At 32.6% G+C, this 18,080-nt stretch overlaps 2 protein-coding genes and 1 long non-coding RNA gene across 5 annotated transcripts; 2 read left to right on the plus strand and 1 right to left on the minus strand.

Annotated features, from left to right (window-relative positions):
* Window positions 1-8,449: 8,449 nt before the first annotated feature.
* Window positions 8,450-10,315, plus strand: LOC114176604 (Ribosomal protein L36). Its single transcript, XM_028061687.2, has 3 exons — window positions 8,450-8,543; window positions 8,991-9,147; window positions 9,903-10,315. Exons 2-3 carry the CDS (start codon window positions 8,996-8,998, stop codon window positions 10,051-10,053), a joined length of 303 nt encoding a protein of 100 aa, XP_027917488.1. The 5' UTR covers window positions 8,450-8,543; window positions 8,991-8,995; the 3' UTR covers window positions 10,054-10,315.
* Window positions 10,316-11,440: 1,125 nt separating this feature from the next.
* On the minus strand, window positions 11,441-13,268 carry LOC114179790 (uncharacterized). The gene is made up of 3 exons (XR_003603527.2): window positions 12,953-13,268; window positions 12,779-12,843; window positions 11,441-11,741 (listed from the first exon to the last, which is right to left on the minus strand). It is a non-coding gene; the product is annotated as an uncharacterized LOC114179790 (long non-coding RNA).
* Window positions 13,269-13,895: 627 nt separating this feature from the next.
* On the plus strand, window positions 13,896-17,191 carry LOC114178873 (uncharacterized). 3 transcript variants are annotated; one of them, XM_028065000.2, is made up of 5 exons: window positions 13,896-14,148; window positions 15,884-16,140; window positions 16,387-16,480; window positions 16,742-16,808; window positions 16,894-17,191. In XM_028065000.2, exons 2-5 carry the CDS (start codon window positions 15,903-15,905, stop codon window positions 16,945-16,947), a joined length of 453 nt encoding a protein of 150 aa, XP_027920801.1. In that variant the 5' UTR covers window positions 13,896-14,148; window positions 15,884-15,902; the 3' UTR covers window positions 16,948-17,191. The 3 variants fall into 3 exon arrangements, with proteins under 3 accessions (XP_027920801.1, XP_027920800.1, XP_027920799.1); XM_028064999.2 differs by having other exon boundaries at window positions 13,898-14,306; window positions 15,879-16,140; XM_028064998.2 differs by having other exon boundaries at window positions 13,900-14,306.
* The last annotated feature ends 889 nt before the right edge of the window (window positions 17,192-18,080 follow it).

The raw sequence follows: 18,080 nt of genomic DNA on the forward strand, positions 1-18,080 counted from the left end.
TGTTGTGTGCTTTTTATTCGTCAAGATATTTATGACTTCTTCTAAGTTATGTATAGTTACTGCAGTATGAAGATGAGCATGGGCAAAACAGAGTTGCCTTTCTTTCTCCACAAGCAACGCACTTGTTAAATTAAGAACTGAAATTGACCTAACCTCATTAACGTCACTTAAACAAATTCTCGTGTTCACCTCATGATAATATTAAATCTAACAAATTGTCCATTACTTTCCAAATTCACCCAAACTCACAACCAAACATTAAAAAATCTGAGACCTAAATTTGCCCGATATTTTAAGGTTGAATTTTAGTCCTTTTCTTTTTATCACCACTGGTTTTCAGGACCCAAGTGAAACTCATGGACTGTTTCTTTTTATCTTTTCCACTGAACAAGACTTAAGTGTCTGTCTCAATTTCAGTTTCATTCAATACAATCTATTGGAGAGTGTATTCCCAAAAACATTTTTAATTGTAAAATCGACAACTCCAACGTTACCAGCCCCAAAAAGAGAGGGGGAAAAGGATGAAAGCAAGAAGCTATTGTGTAAAATCTGAAATTTGTTGGGTTGTCGCCAAAACCAGCTTATTAAGACACATAGACATAGCTAATGGGTGTTGGAGACAAGCAAAAGCAGAAGGGCTCCAGAGAGCAACATGGGCAACAGAAAAATTGGTTAGTTAAGTTGTTTTGCATTCATTGCGGAACAGAATCTTTAGATCAGCTCCTTTGTCTCATTCCTTCTAGCCCTGCATGTATTTGAAAGCAAATTTACGAGTTTGCAGTGTGTGGGGGCTCTTACCCTATCTGTGCGTCCCATAATTTCTCGCTCTCTTTTTTGTATCTTACGTCATTATGGTTTATTTTAGCAATAAATTATTCGGCATTGTTGGCGTGAAAGTAGTTGCATGTTCCAAAATTCCAAGGGGTCGGTAGCCAAACAAACACATATTCAGTGTTTGACTGATCAGCCCAACCAATCAGAAACAAGAGAAATTGGAATGGCACCACCATGTCTACATCCCCCTTTCATCACCCCAACATGCTTCTGTTATCATTGGACAACCCATGTGAACTTCTCGTGCCACTGGTTGCAACTTGACCCAATCATATTTCACCCCAGGGACAAACAATCAAAAGGTAAATTCTTTCGGCTGGGAAAACCAGCAAAATAATAATATTAAAAAAAACAAGTAATAGCGTTTTATTGTAAATGTCTCTGCATAATTACCACTTAACTATGAGTTTAGGAGGTCTGTTTACAAATTACAAGGATTTCTGATTGATTTGAACCGGTTAAAATTCATAAATTATAATTTGGGACCAGAGTGATGTTAATAGCAACAAAATTAGGAGAAAGCTTTTTTGGTAAGGGGTAAAATTATGAACTATACAATAAAAATAAAAGCAGTGTGCAGCATGACAGTGCGGCAATCATTCAGTTTGAAATATAGAAGGCAACAAAACCATGTGATTTGTGAATATAAAATATTTTAAAACTAACTTTGGCCCTCCAGGGCCCGAAAAGTCTTGAACGTTGCATTAAAATACTCTTATTTCTTTCCTTGGCAGGCTCTTCTGATTAAACAATGGTTAAAGAAGTGGAAATCCCTGCAATTATGGAATTCTCTCAGCTTCTTTATAGCTTTCTTTGATCTGCCAAAACAGACATGAGAGAAACAAATTACCCATTATCCATTGCACACTCTTCGAAAAGAAAAAAGTTGATATTAATGGCCCAACCGTGAAATCTCATGTTGGAAAAGAACCGCGACACTTTTTAGCTAAGGATAAGAGTAATGATCGGTGAGGATATGCTTTGTTCCAACTTTTTCCACACAAATTTTTATCTAACTCGTATGATTTTGACAAAAAATAGTTATTGTCAATGAACATATTAGCACATATTAGCTATAGATGAATTGAGATTTTACCTGTGCATGGTCCCCTTGTCTAATTATCCTAACGAGGGTATCTTCTATGGTTATTCAGTAATGCGAAAAATTGAACAGCGTGGTTGGATGGATGTTCGTTTAGTTTCTTAGTCCTAGGAACTTGGAAGCATATTATTGGTGTTCGCTATGCTGCTATGATTTGAAAACTAGAGTGACAAGGGATCCCCAAGATAAAGTTTTTTTATTCAAACATGTGGTGCGCCTTGATATATAATATATTACTGAAATCATTGGTGGTCGTGGTGACCCTTTACCTTTGAGACTCTTATTGGCAGCAATGTTGTCCGTGGTTGGTGATGTGGGGGGTTTTAAGTGAAAACTAATGAAAACTCAGTTGGGAAAAGCCAATTTGGGTGGGGTGTGACACACCCTCGCATTCAAAAACGGCAGCCACAAAGCAATATGACATATGCAAATCTGACCCATTCATAGTAGATTCACTTTCTCTGTGACTTCATCAACTTATTTTTTGTAGAAGGAAAAGAAAAAGGAAGCTTCTCGGAAACATAGGGTTCTTTCCATGTGGGTCATGCAATGGGTACGTGGCTCTCTCTATGTTGTGAAGAAAAGAAAAGATGGCATGTTTTTTACCTAGATGGAGGTTATCGACCATTCCTTCTTTTTATGTGTAAACAATGCCAACCAATAATGTTCTCCTGATTTACCTCTTCTATATCTATGATAGTTATGGTTGTGTTGTGTTTGATATGTTCGCCATGTAAAAAAAGTTACTTATTTTGTCTGGGAATCGGCAAGCAAGCACCTATTGGGATAATTATACAAGGGTTTAAAGAAAAAAGTGAATTTGGAAAATTTTCAATTTATATTGTTCTTTTCAACAATCTGCCATTAACCAACCACCTTTCATTTTTTAAAGAATTATACACAAGAAAATACGTTTCTTAAAAATTATTTTTCAATCAATATCAAATAGAATTGTCTTTTTTTTTTAGTATCGGAAATGGTTATCTGGTATTGGACAAATCAAAATCTCATACACGTCAAAGTTTTTTTTGTCAATATCAAGTTTTTTTTTTCAGTATCGTATATGTCAAAATTCTTCGAGGTTCTTGAACTTTAAATTACAAGTTGCACTCAATGGTCTTTTTGGTGACGCTCAAAGTTAACAAGTTAGTGAGCTTTGTGCCACATTTGCATCCACAGAGTACTAAAGTTTCGCCTAGTGCAATTAAGATAGTGAGATAGTGTTTGATTGACGTCAAACGTAACTACATTAGAAAACTATGTTTCTCTATGAGATTTGATTGATCAATTTGATTATTTTTGAGCTATTTACCACCTAACATATTTCACGTGAATGAACTATAACTCTATTTTAACTCAACAAGTATAAATTTGGTAAATTTGATGTTTCAACAATTTCTGATCATCAGTCAAACCAACAATATAGACAATTCAATTATATATTTGCATCTAAAACCTATCATAACAAATTGTCAATCCAATACATCTAAGTATGATCAATCTATAGTCATTCTTAACTTAAAGATTATATCATAAAACCATTTAAAGCAATCAAATATCACATTAGATATTCAATTAAAGCATATACCAAGCATATAATCAATCATTAAATTTCTCAATTAATTTTAATCTCAAAATCAGATCATCAAGGCTCACAATCATTTAATAGTGCTATTTAAATTTAATTTAGCTTCTTTTAGCTCGATAAACTCTTCTAAACTCAAAATGTGTTTCACACAATTCTACCTCACACAAGTTTATCTATCTCACATACAAAACTTTGATCAACGATCAAAACACACTTATAACTAAATAAAGATTCACCTTGAGTTCTTTAACATTACACACAAACCCTTGTACCCAACATGTAGCAAATTTACTGACAAGAATTAAAAGAAGAGGAAGAGATGAATTTACTTTGTTCAAGATTCTGATCGGGTAGGATTGTAGATCTTGACACCAAAAGTCTAATGATGTACTCTAATTTTCAAGCAGATGAAAAATGAAGTCAAAGATACAGAAAAAATGTATATACAACGTTTAAAAATAATGTAATGTGATGATAGTTCTTATAAAATGAAATATATACTTATTTCAAATTAAAAATCATTTTTAAAATATAAATTTTGAAATTATGTCAATCTTATTTATAAATATCGAAACTCTTTTTTTTAATATGAAGTTAAATTGAAAATATAATATTATAATTCATATTTAAACATGTAAAAATTAACTATTTTAAAAAAATATAAGTATAAGTTTAGTCTCAATGAAATTTTTAAAATTTAAATCATGTAACGTAAGCAAAGAGTTTCTTTACCATATGACCGGTAAACAGGGGCGGCGTCAAATGCCATTTAAAAATAATTTGGAATGCTTGTGCTCTAATGACATCAGTTAATCTGTTATTTATGTAACATGATTTGAATCTTTGACCATTGTGAGAATAAAAAATGTTTCATCAAATTAAAGAACATATTACTGAGTGTATTTTTTTATATATAGGAATTGGATCTATGCAACATAATAAGATCGTCTATCTCCTAAAATTAATTGATAAATTAGTTGTGATTTAATAATTTTCTAATTTGTAAGTTTCAAGTTAATAAATTAATCCAATAATTTAAAAAATGTTTAATAAACTAAACTAGACGATAAATATAAAATAACGTAAAAGAATATAATTATGTTTGGTTAATACTTTGGGAAAAGACGAATATAAATCTACGACAAGTACTATATGTGAGTTATAATCCCTTTTGAGTTGTTTTGAGATACAACATGTGTCATACGCTATTGTTTTATGATAATCAAACTCTTCTACATAACGATTAACCTAGTTTTACACATAAATGAATTAAAATATCGAAATGCATTATTATTTTATTGATGATAGCTTGGAAGATGAAGTAATTTTTAGTTGGCATATTGATAGTGGTACTGGTACACAACTTGCAAATATCTGAACAAAAAACTTTTAGTAACAAAGTGTGTGGCTGTGTCTAGTAATTTCCTTCCAATTTGGACACGGATGTTACAAATGGAGGAATGGGAGCAGGTAGGGCGAGAATCCGTGTACAAAATTATTCATAATTAACACAAAGCTAGCGTTGTTAGGAACAGAGGTAGGTCTTTCACCACTTTAATACCAAATTTTCCCATATGCTTTCGCCTTTTAATTCTGTTGCTCTTTACTCACTTTTTCTCCAAATATTCTCTCAAATATTAAAGAATTTACAGAAAAAAAATCATAGAAAGTATTTTTCTTTTAAATTTTTCTGTATTTCGATTCATTTTATATAATTTTTTGCGGTTCTTTAATTTGAGTGAAAAAAAAAAAAACATGGTAAGCTGTTATCCATTAATAAAAACCGACGCAAGTATTTTGGCAAAGAAATTTTAAATTATTTAAATGTTTATTCTGTGTTAAATTTAAACGTGTGGCCAGATAATCACAAGAATAACAAATAAAAAGCACAATCAAACCGCTAATTTCACTTTAAAAAATGTTGATGACTTATAACATAGTGTATGTATATGGCTAATCTGGATCATAGTGAAATTATAATTTAAATTTAAATTGCAACTACTGTAATGTGAAATTTTCATCTAGACCTAATTTAATAGAATGTTAGTATAAATGATATTATTTTTTTTTATCTGTGTAGCACTTTAATATCGAAAAAGTTAAATTATTATTTTACTCCTTGTATTTGTCAAGTAGTGTTAAATTAGTTATTCAATATTTTGTTGTCTCAATTTGGTTCTTGTTTTTGTAAAAATGATTTAATTTGGTCATTGACGATAATTTTTATCAAATGGTGTTAAAGTCAACGTCACGTGTCCATTTATGGTTTTATTGAATTTTTGTTTTTTTAATTTTTAGATTTTTTTTTAAATTTTTTTTACACATGTCACTTCACAATTGTGTCACGTGTCAAAATAATTTAATTTGGTCCCTATACTTGTTTTTAGTTTCAAGTTAGTCCCAATTTTTGTAAAAATAAAGTAATATTGTCCCTTCTTAAATTGACACTCAATTTACTTTTTTATAAATCTTATGATGATATTCTTACTAAAAGTGACATTTTTATTAAATATTTGTAGAAATATTTTTAAACAAATTTTTGTTAGTGTTATTATTAAACAAAGTTAAACCCCAAACTTAATTTCAACAATTAACAATTATGTCATCATATATAAATACATCAAATGTACCATATGATATTATACAAACTTAGTGAAGATTAAATCATATAACTTATCACACATAAATTTAGAAACTAAATTTCAAGTTCAAAACAAAACCAAAGTTTAATGTTTTGTATAGAATTTAAAGTTAATTTAAAATATTTCTAAAAATAATTAATAAAAACGTTAATTTTAGTAATAATATCACCATAGGATTTATAAAAAACTAAGTTGAGTGTCAATTTAAGGAGGGAAAATATTACTTAATTTTTTACAAAAATTTGGACTAAGTTGAAACTAAAAATAAATTTAGATACCAAATTGAATCATTTTGACACGTGGCACACATGTGAAGTGACACGTGTAAAAAAAAATTCAAAAATTCAAAATAATCAGAAATTGACACATGACATTGACTTTAACACCGTCCATTCAAACTAACGGTAAGGACTAAATTAAATCATTTATAAGAAAATAAGGACCAAATTAAGACAAAAAAAAATTGAGAACCAAATTGATATTGCTTGACAAATAGAATGACAACCAAATTGATATTGCTTGACAAGTAGAATGACATAATTTAACAAAAAAAAGTTAATATAAATAATCTATTTATTCATTCTAAATGCTCAAATGAAAAAAATTATAATTTTATAACTAACTTACGTTGGTAATTGTAATCAAAATTACAATTAAGAACTACAACTCTGATTTCCCGCGTCAAATAAAACCCAGTGTCAAATTAGGTTTATGTTATCTTATGTAAAAGAGTTGTATTCATTAATAAAAGTTTTATGATGAATGCAAATTAATTTATTAAAATTGAAATAATCTCATTAGGAAGATGAGATGACGGGCTTTATACCCACTAGGGGTGGCAAAACGGGCTGGGCCCAACGGGCCAGCCCGTCAGCCCGTGCTAAAAGGAACGGGCTGGGTTGAAGATTTCAACCCGTCAGCCCATTCTGGTCCGTCCCGTCCAGCCCGTCAATTTGACGGGCCAAAGTACAGGCTGGCCCGTCCTGGCCCGTTGGCCCGTTTTAAAAAAATAAAATAAAATAAAAATAATTAAAAAGATTAACTTTTTAGATTATATATTTTAAATGTAGAAATATATAATAGTATTGTAATTTAAATCATCAACACCTACAAATTAAGTTTGAATTATTAGTTATAATTGAATAATTTAATATGTAAATTTAATAATTATTTTAATTTATCTAATTAAAAACATTAACTAATCAATTAAAATTTAAAATAATATTTTATTTGATTAAGTATGACTTTAATAATAATTTATATGTATATATAAACAAATTTAAAAAATAAAACAAATTAAAAAATTTGAAAACTAATTAAAAAAATTAAAAAAATTAAAAAAAAAAAACTAGACGGGTCAGCCCGGCCCGGTCCGTTAGCTCGTCCTATACGGGACGGGTTGTGATTATTGGCCCGTTTCTATTTGACGGGCTGGCCCGTCCCGGTTCGTTTTTTGACGGGCCACATACGGGCCGGGCCAAAACGGGCCGGGCTGGCCCGTTTGCCACCCCTAATACCCACTGATGCATAGTGGGCCTGATTCTAGCCACAATCCATTTGCCTTAGGCCCATTATTTCCTGCATTCCCATAATTACTAAATGCACCTTACAGTACTAGGAAAAGACTCGAATATTTTTCATCATTGCACCACATCACACCATCACTTTCACCATCGTCACCTCTTGCTGCAAAACAAGAGAAAAAACTGGGTAGGAAGAAAAAAAAAATGCAGAAAAAAAACTTATACACCATCATTTTCTCCATAGTCACCGCTTGCTGCAAAATTAAAAGAAGAAAGAGAAAACTGCGTAGGAAGAAAAAAAGAAAAAATGCAGAAAAAAACTTTAATTCATTTTTTTTTTCAAAATATATTTCATGTGTTTCGGAAAAATCTTTCCGAAATATATCTCATGTACAAATATTTTGGAAAAATTCTAAAAATCATTTTGTAAGTTTTGGATTTTTTTTTTCCGAAAAACCCATTCTGAACAATTTATTTCGAAATATATTTTGGAAATTCTGTTTTGAAAATGATATTGTAAAAGTTTATTTCAGAAATTTTGTTTAGAAATTTTTATTCTTGAAATATTCTTCCGAAAATTTCCAAAAATTAGTTTCAAAAAATTTCCGAAATATGTAATCCCAAATAACTTTTCCTAGGGGTAAAATAGTTATTTTGAAAAGTTGGGGATGCCGGAAGTAATTGAGGGGGTGTAGGAAGTAAAATCTTAGTCTTTGTTGCCCAAAGCCCAGAACCTTTTTTCTACTTCTCAATCTATCCTCACTTTTGACGACACCGCTTTGAAATATTGTCATAGCTGTTTCAGTTGCCCTATACCCTCTCTCTTCACCTCTTTCGCATTCTCTCACTACAAGGTTCGTCTCTTTCCCATGTTCCCCCGTTCACATTCTCATTCGACTTTTTAAAATTATTCTGTGACCCATGTATCTCTATTCTTTCTTCCCTTTCTTTCGATTTTCTCACAATTTGTTTCTTATGCATCTTATTAGCAGAAGATCATCAGTGACTCCATACCTTCACACAATTTTATTAACTTCCAATCTCGCACGATATACCGATTAGGGATTTATTAGAAACACTCACCATTTGGTTTGCTTCATAAGTTTTTTGTTTGCTTTAGGTGCACAATTATACAACGAATCAACATGGTTATGATACTGAAATTGATAGTTATATACTTAATTCCATTGTCGTATATTTATGTGCTTGTTGTGGAATGTTTTGTTTCTATAACCCGTCTAAGGTGTAGTGTAATATGCTTCTGAATGTTTATCGTTGTTTGTTGGTTTTTCCTTCTTCAGAAGCCATGAAGGTGCGGTCATCTGTGAAGAAGATGTGTGTATTTTGTCAGATAGTTAAACGTCGAGGACGTATCTATGTGATTTGCTCAGGGAACCCTAAGCACAAGCAACGGCAAGGCTTGGCAACATTTGCAAGTGAAGTCCCACCTCCTCCCGTGTATGTCTTCTGTTTACCTTTTCTTTTTCTGGTTCTGAATTGCCATGTGGTGTGTAGAACGAGCAGTAGTTGTTGATTTTTAGGGATATCGTATTATAACTCAATTTTAGTTTTCTTGCAAGAGGAATCCTAGCAATACATTCTTTTTTAGCATTTTCTTCAACATGCTCCTTGGTATTGAGGGAATTACATTCCGATTCCACTAAATTACTTGAGTATGCATTCAATTTTGAAGTGCTCGTTTTATTTTCCTAACAGTAATTTAGTTTAACCTCTACGCTCTTTCTGTATGGAAATTGAAGGTCAACTAATTAGAAATCTGAGTATGTCTCTTAGGATAATTGTTCTCGAAGTTAACAAATTGACTATTACTTTGCAATCTGTGATTGAAGGACTGAATAAAATCCTTATACAGAGACTATTTCCTGTAGTAGGGTGTGTTGCCATCATTTTTTTTGCAACTCTCTCCAAATTCCACTTGTCATGGATATTCACTTGGACCAATGCTGTTGTGGATCTGCATGAATTTCTTCTACTGTGCTTGTTAACAGTCTACCATAGAGATTGCTGATTTATGTTTCATGCGCTCTTAATATAATACCCATTGAATTCATGCGGAAAATAATTATTGAATTCTCTTAAGTATTAACTTATGAACATCCAAATGCTGCTCTAATTCTGTATGTTTCATCTACTCTTGGTATAATACCATTGAATTCTAGTTACTTGATTTCTGAACTTTAAAATCAATTCAGGTCCTCCTCAGAGACAAGTAGCTGCAAGATGGTACTTAAGCCCTTTCAAATTCTGAGACCAAGTATGATTTCTGCTACTCCTCAAAGGCACAGCTTGTCTACGTTGTATGGATGGAGGGTGGGATTGGCCTCTATTTTTTCTATGAAGTAGCAAAAGTAATTAGTAACCTTGAAAGTCCGAACATAACAAGAAATAAGTGTGAAGAGATAGATAGTCAACGGTTCTAGATGAAGGCCTATGTCTTTATACTCTCATTTCTTTGTATTGGTTGATGAAGTTGTCTCAAACTTTTTTTGTTATGAGCAAGTTATGTACGTCAAGAATTTTGTTTCTCCGTCAAGAATATGGTCATCAGAATGTAACCTCCTAAGAATATTTGGCGTTTAGTGTTAACTAAATCAGCATGTAACAATTGACAGGACTTTATATTTTAAAATTAAATAATAATATTCAAGCATTATTGTTATAAACTTTTTAAAATAAAAAATAATTGTACATATTTTTTTCTTTGAGAAAAAGGTAGTTTATTTCTTTCATATTATATATTACAAAAATAGTATGTTATTATTTTTTTTTATAAAATATGAGTATTGAACACTATTTTCTAAGACCTTGCCTTTTTAAATGTTATTTTCAGCTAAATTGAAAAGTGGTTTCAGTTAAACCAAATGTGCATTATGATTATGAATGAATTTATTTTGGGAACGTTTTATGGTTATGAATGCAGTTAGTTTGGAACCTTTCGTGATTACATTGGGATATTTTTAATTTATTTTATTTTATTTTTTTATGACTGTTCTACAACTTTTATGAAGATAATTTTCCTAATTCAGTATAAAATATTGTTTAAAAATGGTTGTAATGTTTAGGAAATAAAAGACATTATATAGGCCTTCTCTTACGCCTGGTCGCACCCCACCCTATAAGCAAATATATGATGCGATTTCTTTTTTTCTTTTTTTGGACAGAAATCTTACATCTCTAAGGACACAACCACACTTACAAGAGTGAGTTCTTTTGAACAATTTCTATCTTAATGTGTCTTCCTTATCTTTGTAGTATAATTAACCCATGTGGCACACATTAAAACTATTACTACAATTTTTTTTAGTTTATTTTTAAGTATGAACATATATTTTAGTGAAAAATTTTAAACTTTAGTATTCTAGTAATTGCAATTTACAATAATCTCCCAACCTAACTACAATCAAATATTTGATCAATTTAGACGCGGTAAGCGTAATAAAAGATCACAATTGACATATATTAATGACCAAAAGTGTTAGACCCTATCACATCTCAATTAATTGTTGCAAAGGGTAACCATTAGTCCCAATTCTTTTTTATTTGGATATATTTTTAAAAATCAAGATATCAAAATAAAATTATCAGTGTAAAAAATATCAACTACTAACAAATTATTTAGAATTTAATTTTATAAGTTTATATTAATTTCTTTTGAAGAAATTAATTTTGTTTAGACTTATACTTTATTTTATTGTGCAATTTATTTAATTAATTTAAAAGATAATAATTTATTTGTACTGATATTGTAATGTCCCATTTAATAGTCTTTCACACTATCAAACAAAACATTAGTTCGTGATCAAGCATAGCAGATAGTAGAGTTAGCAGTTATATATATATATATATATATATATATATATATATATATATACTGTATACGTGTTTGGTACAGTCATCCAAAAGTATAAGAAGGGGGCCTAACAACTTGTCTAGAAAAGACTCCTCAAAAGCCTGGTTCAAAACTACTACAGCTTTAAGTAAGAAAGGTCAGTTCCTGCTCTGAAGGGGGGCATCATCAACTGGGCTAGGCTCTGCTCACACCGACAGTAGGCGATCATAGCAAAGGAGAAACCGCGAGCGCAAAACCACATGAACAAAAGAAAGGGTAAGCTAACTGAAAGAAAAGAAAGATAATGCAAAACATCATGTACATCACTCACAACACATAGATTAGTAATTAAAATTCTAGACTCGATATCCGGATTGTGTAAGCGACATTGGAGCTCTTGGTGGTTTGCACCTGCAACGGTTCCCAGACTCTGCAGAGTCTGGACACAAGGGGTTATCACCCGACCGTTCCCAGGGTAAGTCCCCTTCGCATCTAGGACTAGATCAATCCAAAGACTAGGACCTCCTGCTACTCCTCACGACATAATCCATTCTACTCTATCTGAGCGTGAATGATTATTGGAGTTTCAGGATACCAACCAAATATGGATTCCACACGTCCTTACACTCTAACAACTCACATGAACTTCCCTTGAAATTCCATTACAACCATCACATTATATATTCATACTCTTCAAATCTCATCACACAATTCAATAATTAATGACTTATTAAACATGTGAAAGCTTCCTCGCATAGAATCATGGCAAAACATGTCATTTTTTTCCTTTAAAACAGAAGTTGAGGTACTCTACTGCAGTGAATCTCGCTTAAGCTAGGCAATCTAGCCCAGGCGAGAAACCATCTCGCTTAGGCGAGGCTACCTCGCCTAGGCGAGACATCAAACAGTGGCAAACATTAAAACTGAGCGAACTCTCGCTCAGGCTAAACTGGCTCGCTTAAACGAGAGTGTGTCTCGCTTAAGCGACTCCAGCTCGCCTAGGCGAGATTTCACTTGGTAGCAGAGAAGGTCTTCCTGATATTCTCGTTCAGGCGAAAACAGCCCGCCTAGGCGAAAATAACAGATCATCCCACTGTTTTTACATGCAAGAACGAAATTTCGAGACAAACATGATCATACACGCGCACAAACATTTCCAGAAATCAATTCAACACACCAATCTCATACAAAACATAATTTACAGCTCAAATGGACAAAATATCGGTTAGCTTCCCTTACCTTAAAAAAAAACACCACAAGCAAGGCTCTAACACAAGGGCACCTCAAGTCCTCAACCTAAGGGGCTGAAATTCATAACTCAGGGTGAGTTTAAGACCTTAATTCGGTTTGGTAAGCATCAAATCCAAAAATCCCAGAATTGAAGAGAATTGGGAGGAACTGAATTTGTCTTACCGGAAGGGGAGATGGCTCAGCTTGAGGAGAAGTTCCTCTCCTGGTTCCGGGTTTCAGCAGCTGCAACAGAGTGGAAGTGATTAGAAGAGGGAATGGCTTGCTTCAGAGGGAGGTTGTGAGAGGGTTTAGAGAGAAGGAATACATGGAGTGGAGTGTTTTCTGTGGTAGAAGAGAGTGTGTGGAGAGGGGTAGTTAGTGGGTTCTAACAGATATTATTATTATTATTATGTATTTTTATTTATTAAAAGAGTAACAAAACAAAATTTTAAACAGGTCAAGTAACATCTAATTGTTACGAGTATTAGTAATCCATTCGCAATCTAATTATACCTACAGTGAACGACTTTATCAATAGAATTTTGTAGTATAGAAGGAAAAACAAAAGTGGTGGACAAACACTAGGTTTGGTAAAAAAAACTGATACGAAAATACAAAGAAACATAGAGCAATAAAAAGTAGGTTAATAAAAGTGTTTGTTTGATGACAAATTACAGAGAATAAAGAAATAAATTGATTGGTCCAAAAGAAATAAAGTGTTGGGGTCAGATCAGATGTGTGAAGTAATAGTTTTATTGCAGAAAAATAATTATTGTCAACACCAAAACCAAAATATTGTTGGGAAGAATCAAAGAAACGGAGGCACAAAATGAGCTGTACTCTTCATCCAAGTCCCACAATTTTTTTATAATATAGAAGGATAAAAATTATTCTAAAAAATACATTAAAAAAAGATTTTTTTTCGAGAAAGTAAAAAATAAAGCATGGTTAATAAGTTTTATATTTGGTCAGAAAAAAAAAATGTACTTTTTTTTTGTGAATTCAAATTTGAAGACTTGGTTGGACGTCTTTATCAAATGGTTCTGCGTTGAAAGAGTTAAATTGTGAAGATTATTATTTATTAATGGAGGTGGCAGGTGGCGATTCGATGGTGTTGGTCTTAGGTATTATTGGTCAGAGTAAGAGGCAATAAAGGAGACACTAATAATTGGTATTCATCACTGCATTAGGTTATCTTCACTTCATCTCTCACTACCAAAATCAAAAACCTTAAGGTGTTTGTGTTGTGATGATGGTAATATTGGAATCAATGAATGAATAAAAAAGAAAAAAAGAAGCGAGGCAAGTGGTGTGTTATGTCAAGCGTCCGTTAAACGACAGACAGTGACAGTAGTGCAGCAGACACGATAAAATAAAAGGTAACAAACCCATTCGTTTATCAGTTTCCACTGCGAAATTTCCTTTCTTCTTCTTCTTCTTCTTGTTGCTGTGGCTCTTTGCACCTCTCAAAATTCTATGTGGTGGTGGAGATGGTGATGATTACTGCTTGGATCGCTGACCTCTTCGCTTGTATGGGGTGAGGCCCTCCATTCCCAATATTGCTTATTTATTTTATTTTATTTTATTTTTATATTCTTAGACTCTTGGATTATGAATATTTGTAATCAATTTGCTTGCTTTGATTCAATTCAATGAATGGGTTTACGTTTTGGCCTTTTGGGTATATGGTCTGTCATGTGCGACCGAAACTTTAGGTAAATTCTGGTTGGTATCAAATAAGAGTGGATTTGCCTTCACCTTTCAATTGTTCGTGGAAAGGATTCCGGGGTTTGGGATTTTGGATTAAAGTTCTCTTGAGAAACCGAGTTAGGTTTTCGGTGATGACTACTCAAAGCAATGCAGTTTGTGTACTATTTTGAAGCTGACGTCGGTTGTTTCATCCTTGTTGGTGATGACTACTCAAATCCTTGTTTGATGATTTGCTTTGCCGATTAAAAATGGACCAAGATTCATTAGCGGTTTAATGTTATTTTGCTTCCCAATGACTGATTAGTGGAGGAATGGAAGAAGCGAAAATCGTTTTCTTTATTGGCTGTGTCAGCATTTGACTCCAATTTTAGTTATTGAGGGTTCATTGATTAGTGGATTTTAATTTCTGATTGAACCTAACGTAGAAGAGTGGATTTCTACCTATAGGACTCCTTACTTAGTTCTTGGTTATGTATTTAATTCCTCTAGCCTTGCAGTATTGGTTATTAGAGTCTGCTAGAGAGCTGAAAGTAGAAATCTTGTCTTCTATTTTTTCTTTTTCTTAAAGTATTTAAATGGAATAACTCTAAGTGGTCAGAATATTTTAAAAGATAATCCCTTCAATGGAGTATTCATAAAAAAAAATATGGATTGATTTTTCTTAGAAGGAGCTCGTTTCTGTATTCTACATCGTCCATTATTCACTAGTTGTGTTTAAAAGCATATCAAAGGTCAACTTTAATATACTGCTAGCATGATGAGGATCACACAATAGTATCAAACATCCCTTTGATTGTGTAAAAATTTCTCCCGGATTTTGAGATTGTTTGGCTTTGCTGTGAAATGAATAAAAACTACTATTTTGTGTGAGAAAAAATACTTTTATTTTTTTGAGGTGTTAGCCTGCTCGGTCAAAGTATTAAAACTGAAAAATGTACTATTTAGGTGAAGCAATACAATACTTTTTAAGAGAATGTTACTTCTTTCTGATAATGCTCAGTGTTAGACTCCCAACATTGTCACTCCCATTAAGGGCCAATATCCATGGAAGCATCATTAATTGGATACTCAATGTAACACTGAGTCGGTGTTAGCCCTTTTCTCTTTGAGAAAAGGCTTTACTCACATCAGTATTCAGTTTGCACCTTAATTCAACCTATAAGTAACCCTTTCTGTGGTTTAACACTCAATGAAAGCACCGATTGTAAGGCTTAAGCACCAGAGGAGAGTCCAACCCAATAGAGTAATCTATTTAGGTGGGAGAGTCTCGAGGTTTAAGTTCCACATCACATAAGGAAACAAATCAGGGTTGAAAGAAATACATCACATAAGGAAAACATGCACTTGTTGTCTTTATGTTAGCCTTTGGTTTTTCTGTTATTTAACTTGATTTATACAGAACAGTGGTTGCTTTGGATGTTGTATGAAACCAACACCAATTATTGCTGTGGATGAGCCGGCAAAGGGACTAAGAATTCAGGGCCAGACTGTGAGAAAACCACATATATCAGATGGTTTCTGGAGTTCCAGCACTTGTGATCTGGATAATGCCAACATTCAATCTCAGAGAAGTATCTCGTCTGTCAGTACATTAAATCAAATTCTCTATCATAGTGGTGGAACTTCTACTACAGGCACCAATTCTGAATTTGTAAACCCAGGCAAGTTCTATATTATATTTTTCTATTTTCCGGATGAATTAATATTGAAATATTCATCTATACTTTTACCATAGCACGAACTCCATCCCGTACGATCCATTCATGTTACCAAGGTTTGCATGACAAAAATGTTGGAAATGATATATTATTGTACTATACATTTTGACTGTATATTGTTTGCAAGAATTACTTTCCTTATTTCCTTACTTAAGGCGAAAATAAAGACATACATGTTGCTTATTTCAGGTCTTCTTCTCTGGAATGAAAGTAGGCTTCAGTGGATTGGAAGTGAAAAATCTAGCAAGCCTAGCCAACAACAAAAACGTGAACCCAGACTGAAGTATGTCAAATGCATTTCATTTGGTCCCCAATTAACTGAATATTCTTTAAGCCACTCTAAATACACACGGAGCCATGATCTTACCTTATTCACTTTATATTTTTTGGGGGCTGGTGGAACACTTAATATGATTCAAATGAATATATTTTCTGTTTATATATATGGCCTTTTACAAAGCCAAAGTCTCCATCATATTTGCTTTCCCTTTGTCATAGTTTCTTCCATGTAGATGACTTAATAGTCATTGTGTTTGTTGTGTAGTTGGAATGCAACTTACGAAAGTTTGCTTGGGACCAGACAACCTTTCCCCAAGTCCATACCTTTATCTGTAAGTGGCCTGTGTATATTTTTTCTGGGATTTTTGACGTGAGATTGCAAAATTACAAGTTGATAATTTGATCTTCCATAAATAGGAAATGGTGGAATTCCTGGTGGATGTTTGGGAACGTGAAGGGATGTATGGTTGAAACTTTGAGAAGTGAAACTGCTGAGTGGCTTTAAGTTTGTTTATATTTGAATGATGTATTTGACTGGTGAAAGGCTTTCGTGTATAGTTGTGCAGAGAATATTAAAAGATCAAACACAAGTTTGTTCTTCCTTTGTAATTTAAAACACCAAAGGCAATCCTTTTGTTTTTGCCCTCATGTAAATGAATCTATACCATTTTCAAACTAAAATCTGAATTGCTGAATGCACAAGTTATTACTGTTACCATTAAGGCTCTAACTATGCATAATTGTGTTATATTTTCTGAATATACAATTTAGCTATCCCCATATTAAAGTTAATATATTATATTAACAAGTTGGATTGATCTAGTTTCGTTTCATGTGTTATGTTTTGACAGTAATTCACAGTAGTAAAGGGGAAGATAAATTCTCATAAATTATTTGATAACTCTTTGTTATAGTAACTTGGCCCGGTCCATTGCAGGCCGACCCCAGGTGGGCCGAACAACATGGTTAACTTGGCCCAGTCTATATTTATCAATATACTTGACGTCGCTATTTTTATAAAAGAAAAAAAAAAAAAGAAGTTTTAGTTATAGCAGGTAAAAAGTTTAAATTGTTGCAATCGTATGGGATTATTTTTAGTGTACAGTGATGATGCCAAATATTTAGCAAAAGTAGGTAAGTGTTTACCAGCATTAATGTGAATTAATACATAAGGTACACACATTCAAATATCTTTTTCTTTATTTATTGGGAAACTGTCTTCAAGTCCCTGGAAGTTTGCAACTACCTCCTCGCTCAGCCACTTTTTCTTACAAATAAATAATTAGCTGAGCTTTAAGTTAAGGGTCTATATTTCTTTTAATTTACGAGTTTGTCTTCTTAACTATTTTGAGCAAAGTTTTTTTTGATTGACTAAAACAATAGTATTCGCGACTCCAAAAATAATTAATTTGTGTTTGACTAAAAAATTAGTATAGAGGGCAGCAAAAAAGAGATTGCCCAGGATGTGTTTATCTAAGTCCAAGCCCAGAAAAAGGAGTTTGGACCACAAAGTGAGATATTTTGGATCCATCTCTTCACAATTAAAGGGCTCTACAACTTGTGCTCCATTGTTAGGCTTCTAAAATGAAAACGACGTAACAAAC

Source organism: Vigna unguiculata, chromosome 3 (assembly GCF_037176805.1).
Source record: "Vigna unguiculata cultivar grain cowpea cultivar isolate G323 ecotype 2 chromosome 3, ASM3717680v1, whole genome shotgun sequence".
Taxonomy (NCBI): Eukaryota; Viridiplantae; Streptophyta; class Magnoliopsida; order Fabales; family Fabaceae; genus Vigna; species Vigna unguiculata.